Source organism: Mustelus asterias, chromosome 5 (assembly GCF_964213995.1).
Source record: "Mustelus asterias chromosome 5, sMusAst1.hap1.1, whole genome shotgun sequence".
NCBI classification, from domain to species: domain Eukaryota; kingdom Metazoa; phylum Chordata; class Chondrichthyes; order Carcharhiniformes; family Triakidae; genus Mustelus; species Mustelus asterias.
The window spans coordinates 24,823,881-24,837,704 of NC_135805.1; the positions used below are offsets into that span (position 1 = coordinate 24,823,881).

Consider the following 13,824-nt stretch of genomic DNA (forward strand, 5'->3'; position numbering starts at 1 on the left):
CTCTTTCTGTACTGTAGGGTTTCTATGAATAAATAAACTTTAGAAGGACAAGGGCGGCATTTGCATGGAAACGCCGGCACCTGCAGGTACCCCTTGAAGCAGCTTGGAAATATATCTCCATTCCTTCGCTATTGCTAGGTCAAAATCCTGGTACTCTCTTCCTACCAGCCCTGTGAATGTACTTGCGCCTCACTGATGCAGCGATTCAACAAGGCAGCTCACCTCCACTTTGTCTAGGCCACAGGAACGGACAACAAATGTTAGCCTTGCCAGTGATGCCCACACGTCCTGGATGAATTTTGTTTTTTTAACTCTCCTCACCTCTCCACTGGTTCTTCTGCCATGTGAGATTTACTAGTGCCTGATGAATATTTGGATGCAGTTGCATCTTCATGAGCCTACTATGGAACAAAATTTTGAGATGCGTTCCCTTAAACTCAGAGGGTTACAGAATGATCTGATCGATGTTAGGGGATGGCAGGACTGATGTATGAGGAGAGATTGACGAGGTTAGGATTGTTTTCGCTAGAGTTCAGATGAATGACGGGGGCGGGGGGATCTCATAGAGACTTATAAAATTCTAACAGGACTAGACAGGATAGATGCAGGAAGGATCTTCCCAATGGTGGGTGTGTCCAGAACCAGGGGTCACAGTCTGAGAATTCGGGGTAGACCATTTAGGACGGAGATGAGGAGACATTTCTTCACCCAAAGAGTGGTGAGCCTGTGGAATTCATTACCACAGGAAGTAGTTGATGCCAAAACATTGAATGTATTCAAGAGGCAGCTGGATATAGCACTTGGGGCGAATGGGATCAAAGGTTATGGGGGGGAAAGCAGGATTAGGCTATTGAGTTGGACAATCAGCCAAGATCGTGATGAATGGCAGAGCAGGCTCGAAGGGCCAAATGGCCTCCTCCTGCTCCTATCTTCTATATTTCTGTGTGTATGTTTTCAAGATATTAAGTAGAGCAGATAGGTTGATAGAGGGAAACTATTACAGCAAATTGCGGAGCCTAGAAATGGGGGAATAGTCTAGCTCCAGACCTTTCAGAAGCGAAATTGAGAAACATTTCTACACGCAAAGAGGGGCAGAAGTTTGAAACTCTCTCCCACAAATGAGAGCTGATGTTCAATCAGTTGTTAATTTTTAATCGGAGGCTGATAAACACTAAAGGTGTTAAGGGATGTGGAGCAAAGGAAACTTTATACAATTAAGTTGCAGATCAGTCAGGATCTCATTTGAATGGCAGAGCAGACTCAAGGGGCTATGTTCCTATCAATTCTCATGAACGTAAGCTTTCCACTGTTATTTTCTTCTGATCACAGAGTACAGTTTTGAATTCATGTTTTTTTTAAAAAAGGGGAACTATTGCATTCTGGACATCGGTTTATTTTAATAAGTCATTTCCGCTTTTAAAGGAATGGATTTTTTTCAAGGCTCGGAGATAGATTCTTGATAAGTAAGGGGGTGAAAAGTTTTAAAGTTTATTTATTAGTGTCACAAGTAGACTTACGTTAACACTGCAATGAAGTTACTGTGAAAATCCCCTTGTCGCCACACTCCGGCACCTGTTAGGGTACACTAAGGGAGAATTTAGCATGGCCAATGCACCTAACCAGCACAAACTTTGGACTGTGGGAGGAAACCGGAGCACCCGAAGGAAACCCACGCAGACATGGGGAGAACGTGTAGACTCCACACACAGAGTGACCCAAGCCGGGTATCGAACCCAGGTCCCTGGCACTATAAGGCAGCAGTGCTAACCACTGAGCCACCGTGCTGCCCTGTTATCAGTTTATCAGGGATAGGGGGGGGAATGTGGAGTTGCAGTTGCAATCAGATCAGCCATGATCTTACTGAATGTTGGAGCAGGCGCGAGGGGCCAAGTGGCCTACTCGTGCTCCTAATTCATATGTTAAGCATAAGCACCTCCATGAATCCATTGGGCTGAATGGCCTGTTTGCTATACAGCGTGCTCTACAATAAAATGTGATGTGGGGTATGTCTAACATGCAATCGGTCAGGCAAAACCTGCAGAGGAAACAGGTGAGGTAGCATTCCAGCTTTGGATTCTACATCCGAATTGGGAGGAATCATACCTGAAATATTTTGCCTATCATTGCTGACTAACCTACGCCTTTCCACCGCTTCCTCTTTTGTTTTCAATTTTCCAGCTCTGTATGTGCAGTTTTGCCATTTGAGCTTTGCCTGAGATTCAGCGTGGGAAATTTTGATCTCAAATTAAACAGTTGTCTGTGCCGCGCCAGTCTTTTCTTTCTCTGCTGTATACTTTTTACTCTTACTGTTATTGCAAGAAAATGTATTCTTGCTATTGCAGGAGAAGCTATTTCAAGTTAGCGCTGATAACTATGGCAGCAACAGGAAGCAGATGGACATGATAATGCTAAAACTGTATCTGGGAAGCAGCGAGTGATCTTTCCAGGGTCACATATTCACTCCTTAAGGGAAAGTACTTGGTAGTATTACATTTGTTTATAATGGCTCAAGGACTTTGTGGCATTCAAAGCTATCCAGACGGATCAAATTGCCAATTTTAGATATATTTAGATAGACTTTAATTTAGATAAATGAGAAGTGAGGCAATCATTACTATTATAGAATCAATCATAGAATCCCTACAGTGCAGCAGGAGGCCATTCGGCCCATCAAGCCTGCACCAGCAACACTCCCACCCAAGCCTTATCCCCATAACCCTATGTATTTACCCACCTAATCCCCCTGACACTAAGGGGCAATTTAGCATGGCCAATCCACCTAATCTGCACATCTTTGAGAGAGAGAGAGAGAGAAATGGGGCACCCAGAAGTATCCCACACTTCCTCCACCTTCCGTCAGGAAAAAGATACAATAAATCTGAGATTACGTATCAATCAACTCAAGAACAGTTTCTTCCCCGCTGCCATCAGACCTTTTGATGGACCTACCTTATATTAGGTTAATCTTTCTCTACACCCTAGCTATGCCTGTAACACTGCATTCTGCACTCCTTTCCTTCTGTATGTACGGTATGCTTTGTAAAGCAAAGAACAATACAGCACAGGAACAGGCCCTTCGGCCCTCCAAGCCTGCGCCGCTCATGTGCCCACTAGACCATTCTTTTGTATCCCTCTATTCCCAGTCTGTTCATGTGGTTATCTAGATAAGTCTTAATCGATCCCAGTGTGTCTGCCTCAATCACCTTGCTTGGCAGTGCATTCCAGGCCCCCACCACCCTCTGTGTAAAATATGGCCCCCCTGACATCTGTGTTGAACCTTGCCCCCCTCACCTTGAACCCGTGACCACTTGTGTTCGTCACCTCCGACCTGGGAAAAAGCTTCCCACTGTTCACTCTATCTATGCCCTTCATAATTTTATACACCTCTATTAGGTCGCCCCTCATCCTCCGTCTTTCCAGGGAGAACAACCCCAGTTTACCCAACCTCTCCTCATAACTAAGCCCCTCCATACCAGGCAACATCCTGGTAAACCTTTTCTGTACTCTCTCCAAAGCCTCCACGTCCTTCTGGTAGTGTGGCAACCAGAACTGGACGCAGTATTCCAAATGTGGCCTAACCATCGTTCTATACAGCTGCAACATCATATGCCAACTTTTATATTCTATGCCCCGTCCAATAAAGGCAAGCATGCCATATGCCTTCTTGACCACCCTCTCCACCTGTGCTGCCACCTTTAAGGATCTGTGGACTTGTACACCCAGGTCCCTCTGTGTGTCTGTACCCCTGATGGTTCTGCCATTTATTGTATAGCTCCCCCTTACATTAGATCTACCGAAATGCATCACTTTGCATTTATCTGGATTAAATTCCATCTGCCATTTCTCCGCCCAAAGTTCCAGCCTATCTATATCCTGTTGTATTTTCTGACAATGTTCACCACTCGAGCAATCTTCATGTCGTCCACAAACTTACTGATCACACCAGCTACATCTTCCTCCAAATCATTTATATATATCACAAAAGGCAGAGGTCCCAGTACAGAGCCCTGTGGAACACCACTAGTCACAGACCTCCAACCGGAAAAAGACCCCTCTGTCTTCTATGGCTAAGCCAGCTCTCCACCCATCTAGCTAGCTCACATTTTATTCCATGAGATTTGCACCATCCTGCCATGAGGGACCTTGTCAAACGCTTTACTAAAATCCATATAGACGACATCCACAGCCCTTCCCTCGTCAATCGTTTTTGTCACCTTCTCAAAAAACTCAACCAAATTTGTGAGGCATGACCTCCCTCGTACAAAACCATGTTGTCTGTCGCTAATGAGATTATTGAGTTCTAAATAATTTCTGGGACCTTTGCTGTTTGTCATTTGCTGTTTGTCATTTCTGGGACCTTTGCTGTTTGTCATTTCTGGGACCCTTGCTGTTTGTCATTTTCATAAATGACCTGGATGAGGAAGTGGAGGGATGGGTTGGTAAGTTTGCTGACGACACCAAGGTAGGTGGTGTTGTGGATAGTTTGGAGGGATGTCAGAAGTTGCAGCGAGACATAGATAGAATGCAAGACTGGGCGGAGAAGTGGCAGATGGACTTCAACCCGGATAAGTGTGTAGTGATCCATTTTGGCAGATCCAATGGGATGAAGCAGCAGTATAATATGAAGGGTACCATTCTTAGCAGTGTAGAGGATCAGAAGGACCTTGGGGTCCGGGTCCATAGGACTCTTAAATCGGCCTCGCAGGTGGAGGATGCGGTCAAGAAGGCGTACGGCGTACTAGCCTTCATTAATCGAGGGATTGAGTTTAGAAGTCGGGAGATAATGCTGCAGCTTTATAGGACCCTGGTTAGACCCCACTTGGAGTACTGCGCGCAGTTCTGGTCACCTCATTACAGGAAAGATGTTGAAGCCATTGAAAGGGTGCAGAGGAGATTTACAAGGATGTTGCCTGGATTGGGGGGCATGCCTTATGAGGATAGGTTGAGGGAGCTTGGTCTCTTCTCCCTGGAGAGACGAAGGATGAGAGGTGACCTGATAGAGGTTTACAAGATGTTGAGAGGTCTGGATAGGGTAGACTCTCAGAGGCTATTTCCAAGGGCTGAAATGGTTGCTACGAGAGGACACAGGTTTAAGGTGCTGGGGGGTAGGTACAGAGGAGATGTCAGGGGTAAGTTTTCCACTCAGAGGGTGGTGGGTGAGTGGAATCGGCTGACGTCGGTGGTGGTGGAGGCAAACTCGTTAGGGTCTTTTAAGAGACTTCTGGATGAGTACATGGGATTTAATGGGATTGAGGGCTATAGATAGGCCTAGAGGTAGGGATATGATCAGCGCAACTTGTGGGCCGAAGGGCCTGTTTGTGCTGTGGCTTTCTATGTTCTATGGGGCATGGCTTTAAATTGAGGGGGGGTAGTTATAGAACCGATGTCAGGGGTAGGTTCTTTACCCAGAGGGTGGTGAGGGATTGGAATGCCCTGCCAGCATCAGTTGTAAATGCGCCTAGTTTGGGGGCGTTTAAGAGATCCGTAGATAGGTTCATGGACGAAAAGAAATTGGTTTAGGTTGGAGGGTCACAGTTTTTTTTTTAACTGGTCGGTGCAACATCGTGGGCCGAAGGGCCTGTTCTGCGCTGTAATGTTCTATGTTCTATGTTCTAAATGCGCATATATCCTATCTCTAAGAATCTTCTCCAACAACTTCCCTACCACGGACGTCAAGCTCACCGGCCTACAATTGCCCGGGTTATCCTTGCTACCCTTCTTAAATAACGGGACCACATTTGCTATCCTCCAATCCTCTGGGACCTCACCTGTGTCCAGTGCAGGAAACAATGCTTTTCACTGTATACTAATACATGTGACAATAATAAATCAATCAATCACGCAGATACAGGGAGAACATGCAAACTCCACATAGACAATGACCTGAGGCCAGAATTGAACCCGGGTCCCTCTCGCTGTGCGGCAGCAGTGCTAACCACTGTGCCACCGAGCTGCCCAAAATGATCAAAAAATATGATGAAGGCATTCAATTAGGCAAGGCAGAAAATTTAAAGCAGTTTATTGAAGGGACATCCTGTTTGACAAATTTTTAGAGTTTTTTGAGAATGTAATTTTGAGAATGAGAAAAAGGGGTATCAGTAGCTGTAGCGTATCTGGATTTCCAAAAACATTCAATAAGATGCTGCAAAAGAGGTTGATAGACCAGATAAGAACTTATGGCTTTGGGGGGAATACATTAACACAGATAGAAGACTGGTTTGCGGGTGGAAAACAGAAAGTGGGCATTATTGAGCCTGTTCCAAAATTGCAGGCAGTGAATAGTGGATTGCCGGGCAGATCAGTGCTGGGGTCTCAGAGAGTTGTGTTCTATATGAATGACTTAGATGAATAGACAGAGTAATATATTTTTAAAAGGTGAGAAACTTGTAAGCGTTGATGTTCAAAGAATTATGGGTGTGCTTGTAAAGGAATGCAGAAAGTTAGCATGCAGGTGCAGCAAGTAACTAGGAAGGCAAGTGGCATGTTGCCTTTATTGCGAAGGGATTGGAGTACAATAATAGAAAAATCTTGCTATGCTTGTGCAGGTGAATCTGTATTTACAATTTTGTGTGCAGTTTTGGTCTCCACGTTCAAGAAAGGATATAATACTTGCGTTGGAGGTGGTAGACCGAAGGTTCATTAAATTAGCCCCTGGGATGAGGGAGTTACCCTATGCTGAAAAGCTGGGTAAATTGGGCTCATATTCTCTGGAGTTTAGAAGAATGAGAGAATCATAGAATCTCTACAGTGCAGATGGAGGCCATTCAGCCCATCGAGTCTGCATCGACCACAATCCCACCCAGACCCTTTTCCCATAACCCCACATATTTACCCTACTAGTCCCCCTGATACTAAGTGGCAATTTAGCATGGCCATTCCACCTAACCTACACATCTTTGGACTGTGGGAGGAAACCAGAAGCGATTTCATTGGAACGTACAAGGTTCTGAAGGGGCGCTGAGAGATTGTTTCCGCAGGTCGGAGAATCTAAAACACGGGGGTCACAGCCTCAGGATAAGGGGATGATCATTTAGGACTGAGATGAGGAGAAATCACTTCACTCAAACGGTTGTGAATCTTTTAAATTCTCTGTTAGAATGTAACCGGTGACAACTTTGTATTGGATGTAATGTGACCAATGGTAACAAGCTGTAAGGGTCAGCTGACCCAGTAAACCATGGAACCAATTACAGAATGATGTGATGGTCAGCTGACTCACTATAAATAAGAACCTGTTGGGAATTGTGGGGAGCTTGGAGTGGCCCAGGGCGAGGCCCCAAGTTTGGAGTAATGAAGTTTCTTTATTAAAACCTTTCTTTGATTTATAAGTTGGAGTAAGTTTTCTGTTTAATGTCTGCATGTGAAGAGTTCCTTCTGAAGAAACATCCTCTACCACAGAGGACTGTGGATGCTGTATCATTGAATACATTTCAAGCTGGGGTAGATAGAGTTTTGGTGTCTCAGGGAATTGAGAGATATGGGGAGTGACAATCCGGTAGTTTCATGGCCATTATTACTGAGTCTAGTCTTTAATTCCAGATCTATTAATGAATTGAATTTAAATTCCACCAGATATTGTGGTAGGATTTGAACTTGCTTCCCCAAAACAATAGTCAGTCCCTCTGGATTACTGTCCAATTCCATTGCAACTATGTCACCATCTTCCTCTTTGCCCAAGTCTGACCTGATGCCATGAGACCTCATGGAGGTCTAGATCCACTCCCTCTGACTGTATACCCCATGTTGCTACCTCTGATGGGTCTGTCCTGGCAGAGGAAGAGGTCTTACCCAGGGATAGTGATGGAGAAATCAGGAATATTGTCTGTAAGGTATGATTCTGAAAATATGACTGTGTGGCATTTGGCACTTGGCAATGTGATATGACAGCTCTCTCTATTTTGACACGAGCCCCTGATGTTAGAAACATAGAAGATATAGGCGGCACGGTAGCACAGTGGTTAGCACTGCTGCTTCACAGCTCCAGGGACCTGGGTTCGATTCCCGGCTTGGGTCACTGTCTGTGTGGAGTTTGCACATTCTCTTCGTGTCTGCGTGGGTTTCCTCCGGGTGCTCCGGTTTCCTCCCACAGTCCAAAGCTCCACCATTCATTAAGATCATGCCTAAACCTGCTTTCTCCCCATAACCTTTGATCCCATTTGCCCCAAGTGCTATATCCACCCGCCTCTTGAATGCATTCAATGTTTTGGCATCAACTACTTCCTGTGGTAATGAATTCCACAGGCTCACCACTCTTTGGGTGAAGAAATGTCTCCTCACCTCCGTCGTAAATGGTCTACCCTGAATCCTCAGACTATGAGCCCTGGTTCTGGACTCCCCCACCATCGGGAACATCCTCCCTGCATCTACCCTGTCTAGTCCTGTTAGAATTTTATAAGTCAAGATGAGATCCCCCCTCATTCATCTGAACTCCAGTGAAAACAATCCTAACCTAGTCAATCTCTCCTCATACATCAGTCCCACCATCCCCAGAATCAGCCTGGTAAACCTTCGCTGCACTCCCTCGAGAACAAGAACATCCTTCCTCAGAAAAGGAGACCCAAAACCAGCACACAATACTCTAGGTGTGGCCTCACCAAGGCCCTGTATAATTGCAACAACACATCCCTGCTCCTGTACTCGAAACGTCTCGCAATGAAGGCCAACATGCCATTTGCTGCCTTTACCGCCTGCTGCACCTGCACGCTTATCTTCAGTACCTTCAGTTAGTGGGAGTGTCTTTGCAGGATTGACCGGATTGGTTGTGTCTTGTTGTGTCTGAATCTGATGCCTTATTTCTCATAGCAGATTTGTACAGCTGAGAGATTTGTTAGGCCATTTCAGAGTGTGACCATGTTGCTGAGTCTGGAGTTGCATATCGGCTAGACTGTGTAAGGACAGCAGGTCCCGTTCCCTTAAGGACATTCGTGAACATGATGGATTTTCAGGACAATTTGGTAGTTACGGCAACCATGACTGGTGTCAGATTTTTATCCCCGTTTTATTTTATTCATTGAACTGAAGCTCAAGAAGTTTTTTTCAGTTAATGTACAGGATGTGAGCATCGCTGGCTAGGCTAGCATTTATTGCCCATCGCTAATTGCCCTTGAGAAGGAGGTAGTGAGCTGCCTTCTTGAACCGCTGCAATCCCTGAGGTGTCGGTACATCCGCAATGCTGTTAGGGAGGGTGTTCCTGGATTTTGACCCAGCGACAGTGATAGAACAGTGATAGGGCAGCAGGGTGGCACAGTGGTTAGCACTGCTGCCTCACAGCGCCAGGGACCCGGGTTCAATTCCCAGCTTGGGTCACAGTCTGTGCGGAGTTTGCACGTTCTCCCCATGTCTGTGTCGGTTTCCTCTGGGTGCCTCAGTTTCCTCCCACAATCTGAAAGACGTGCTGGTTAGGTGCATTGGCCATGCTAAATTCTCCCTCAGTGTACCCGAACAGGAGCCGGAGTGTGGCGACTTGGGGATTTTCACAGTAACTTCATTGCAGTGTTAACGTAAGCCCACTTGTGACATTAATAAATAAACTTTAACTTGATATATTTCCAAGTCAGGGTGGTTGGTGGCTTGGAGGGGAACCTCCAGGTGGTGGTGTTTCCAGGTATCTGCTGCCCTTGTCCTTCTAGGTGGTAATGGTCGTGGGTTTGGAAGATGCTGTTTAAGGAACCTTGGCAAGTTCCTGCAATGCATCTTATAGATGGCACACACAGCTACCACTGCTCTTCAGTGGTGATGGAGGGATTGAAGTGGTACGTGTATCTCTGCGTTGGTGATAACATGTTTTACTCTGTTGTCTTGCCTTGTAGCATGGGAGTAACCTGATTGGCATGTCTGACCTGAATGTCCCAGACCAGCTGTACCAGTACATGGTCGGAGGACACCGACGTGCCCAACCTGGAACCCACAGAGAGAAGCACAAATCGCCCAGTTACCAAATCAAGGCCAGTACTTTATTTTCATTATCTACTTGCAGGTAATGTTCACGGTATTATTAAATGTTACAAAGCCCAAAGGTCAGTTTTACGTTGTGGTTTCGGGCTTTCGATGTCCAACTCATGAATAATGATGTGGAGATGTTGGCGTTGGACTGGGGTGGGCACAGTAAGAAGTCCAACAGATTTATTTGGAATCACAAGCTTTCGGAGTGTTGCACCTTCATCAGGTGAGTGGAGAGTTGGGTTCACAAACAGGGCATATATAGGCAAAGATACAATTGCAACATAATAGTTGGAATGCGAGTCTTTACAGGTAATCAAGTCTTTACAGGTACAGACACTCACACACTGTACCTGTAAAGACTTGATTACCTGAAAAGACTCGCATTCCAACCATTGCAATTGTGTCTCTGTCTATATATGTGTTTGTGAACCCACCTCTCCACTCACCTGATGAAGAAGCAGCGCTCCGAAAGCTCATGAATAATGAAGTCTGTAGAATTTTACAGCACAGTGGATGGCCTTTCAGCCCATCATGTTTCCCCCAGCCCTCGGAAAGAGCTATCTGCTTTCTCCCAACTCGTTTTCTGCCCTTTCCCAACTTTTCTTTTCTTATTCAAATATTTATCCACTTCCCCTTTTAAAAAGCGGTTGTGGATTCTATTTTGCAGCACTTCTATTGGGAGACCATTCCATGTCTGCAATAATTAATGTTTAAAATGAATCACAGTGCAGAAAGAGGCCATCCAGCCCATTGAGTCTGCACCGACTCTCCAAAAGAGTAAACCGGAGCACCCGGAGGAAACCCACGCAGACACGGGGAGAACATGCAGACTCCACACAGACAGTGACCCGAGGGCAGAATGGAACCTGGTCCCTGGCGCTGTGAGGCAGCAGTGCTAACCACTGTGCCACCGTGCCACCCATAATCTCTTTGGGTTAATACTCTTGAGCAGTTATTTGGAAAAATTGCTATCTTGTACATTTTATATGTTACGCATTGTCTTCTCTCTTTTTTTAAGCTATGCTTTTCGAACCCTCATACCTTTCTGCTCCTCTATTTCTTAAGGTTTCGTGTTAGAGAGGGAAACCACTGCATTAGGGCTGGAGTTTGTTTTTGAAGATTCTGAGGAGGCTGATTGTAATTCCTCTCTTTGACAGGAAGGGGACACTGTGAATGTGGATGTTACATGTCCTGGAGCTACCCTGGCTTTGGCCTTACTTTACCTGAAAACGAACAACAGGTATGGTTAAATCGGGATAAATTCTCAGCTAAGCAAAGGTGTGGAATTACTCGGTTAATGCCTGGTGGGCAGCTTAATTTTAAATTATTTTCCAAGGAGTTAACGTAGAGCAGCAAACTCCCCACAGCAACAACAGCTTGCATTTATATAGCCCCGTCAGGTTTTAAAACATCCCAAGGCACTTCACAGGAATGTAAAGAAACGAAATCTGACACCATGTCACTTGGGCGGCACAGTGGTCAGCGCTGCTGCCTCACGGCGCCAGGGACCCAGGTTCAATTCCGGCCTCGGGTCACTGTCCGTGTGGAGTTTGCACATTCTCCCTGTGCCTGTGTGGGTTTCCTCCGGGTGCTCCGGTTTCCTCCCACACTCCAAAGATCTGCGGGTTAGGTGGATTGGCCATGCTAAATTGACCTTGGTGTTAGGGGATTAGCAGGGTAAATAGGTGGGGTTATGGGGATTGGGGCCTGGGTGGGATTGTGGGTGGTGCAGACCCGATGGGCCGAATGGCCGCCATCTGCACTGTAGGGATTCTATGAGGAAAGGTGACTGAAACCTTGGCCATAGTGGTAGGGTTGAAGGAGCCTTTTAAAGTGGGATGGAGAACCAGGGCCCATTGAATGCATGCTGATGCTAGGTAAATACAAAGCTGATTACCTCAGAGTAACCTCACTGCTGTCGAGGTAAAACCAAATCCAGAATTTTCTTATCCTGCAGCAGGAAGCAGAAGTGAGTGATCAATTTTCCCATGAAACATAGTAATGTAGAAACTAGAAACAGGAGCAGGCCATTTGGCCCTTCAAGCTTGCTGCGCCATTCATTATGATCATGGCTGATCAAATTCAATATCCTGACCCTCCCCCCTTCCCCCCCATGTGCAGAAATATAGAAACAAGACCATTAATCTTAAACAACTAACCCGTTACGAATAATGGGTCCAGTTTGGCAAAGAAAAGTTAATGTTTCCTTTCTGTGTGCATCTCTGAGATCATAGAAAATCATAGAAACCCTACAGTGCAGAAGGAGGCCATTCAGCCCATCGAGTCTGCACCGACCACAATCCCACCCAGGCCCTACCCCCACATATTTACCCACTAATCCCTCTAACCTACACATTTCAGGACTCTAAGGGGCAATTTTAGCATGGTCAATCAACCTAACCCGCACATCTTTGGACTGTGGGAGGAAACCGGAGCACCCGGAGGAAACCCACGCAGACACGAGGAGAATGTGCAAACTCCACACAGACAGTGACCCAAGCCAGGAATCGAACCCAGGTCCCTGGAGCTGTGAGGCAGCTGTACTAACCACTGTGCTACCGTGCCGCCATGAGATGTGTGATTTCACCCTCAAACAGAGAAGATTAACGACAAAGAAGGAGGCCATTCAACCCATCGTGTCTCTGCTAGCTGAAAAATATCAATCCAACCCTATCCCACTTTCCAACTCTTGGTCCATTGCCCCTTTTTGTTAAGTTATGGGATGTGCTCAGGCCAGTTGGTTAGGCCAACATTTGTTGCCCATTCTGAATTGTGCTTGTGGTGAGCCGCCTTCTGGAACCGCTGCAGTCCATGTGGTGTCAATACACCCACAGTGATATTAGGAAGGGAGTTCCCAGGATTTTGGCCTGGTGTCGGTGAAGGAACGGCGGAATAGTTCCAAGTCAGAACAGCATGTGGCTTGGAGGGAAATCTGCAGGCGGTGCTGTGCCCATGTATCTACTGCCCATGTCGTTCTCGTGGTCGGGTTTGCGGGTTTGGAAGGTGCTTTCAAAGGAACCTTGGCAAGTTGCTTCAGTGCATCTTTTAGATGATGCCCACTGCTCCACTCTGCATCATTTGTGAAGGTGGGGATGGGGTGCCAATCAAGTGGGCTGCTTTATCCTGGATGGTGTTGAGCTTCTGGATGTTGGAGCCGCACTCATCCAGACAAGAGGAGAGTGTACCATCACACTCCTAGCATGTGTCTTGTAGACGGTGGACAGCCTTTAAGTGGGCAAAAGGTGTTAAAATGTTGCAGAATTCTCAGCCTGTGATCTGCCCGTGTAGCCAGAGTATTTATATGGCTGGTCCAGTTCAGTTTCTGGTCAAGTGTAAGCACCCCTGGATGTTGATAGAAACTTAGAAAATAGAACAAGGAGAAGGCCATTCGGCCCTTTGAGCCTGCTGCACCATTCATTATGATCATGGCTGATCATCAAATTCAATATGCTGATCCCCCCCTCCCCCCGCAATATCCCTTGATCCCTTTAGCCCCAAGAGCTATCTAATCTAATGGGTAGCCTCACAGCACCAGGATTCGGATTCAACTCCAGCCTTGCATGACTCTGTGGAGTTTGCACCCCATTCTCCGTGTCTGCATGGGTTTCCTCCGGGTGCTCTGGTTTCCTCCCACAGTCCAAAAATGTGCGGGTTAGGTGTATTGGCCATGCTAAATTGCCCCTTAGTGTCAGAGGGATTGGCAGGGTAAATTCGTGGGGTTACGGGGTCTGGGTGGGATTGTGGTCGGTGCAGACTCAATGGGCCGAATGGCCTCCTTCTATGCTGTAGGGGTTCTATAATTCTATTCTATGATTCTAATATCTTCTTGAAATCACACAACATTTTGGCCTCAACTACTTTCTCTAACAGTGAATTCCAAAC

General features: G+C 46.3%; 1 protein-coding gene across 2 annotated transcripts in view; it reads left to right on the forward strand.

Annotated features, from left to right (window-relative positions):
- anapc1 (anaphase promoting complex subunit 1) overlaps positions 1-13,824 on the forward strand; it is a 248,134-nt gene that overhangs the window by 141,521 nt on the left and 92,789 nt on the right. Inside the window, exons 31-32 of one of the 2 annotated variants that reach the window (XM_078212275.1) lie at positions 9,810-9,944; positions 11,100-11,182. In XM_078212275.1, coding sequence (XP_078068401.1) covers positions 9,810-9,944; positions 11,100-11,182 — 218 coding nt within the window. Of the gene's footprint in view, positions 1-9,809; positions 9,949-11,099; positions 11,183-13,824 lie in introns of both variants that reach the window. The other variant, XM_078212276.1, reaches the window with a different exon arrangement.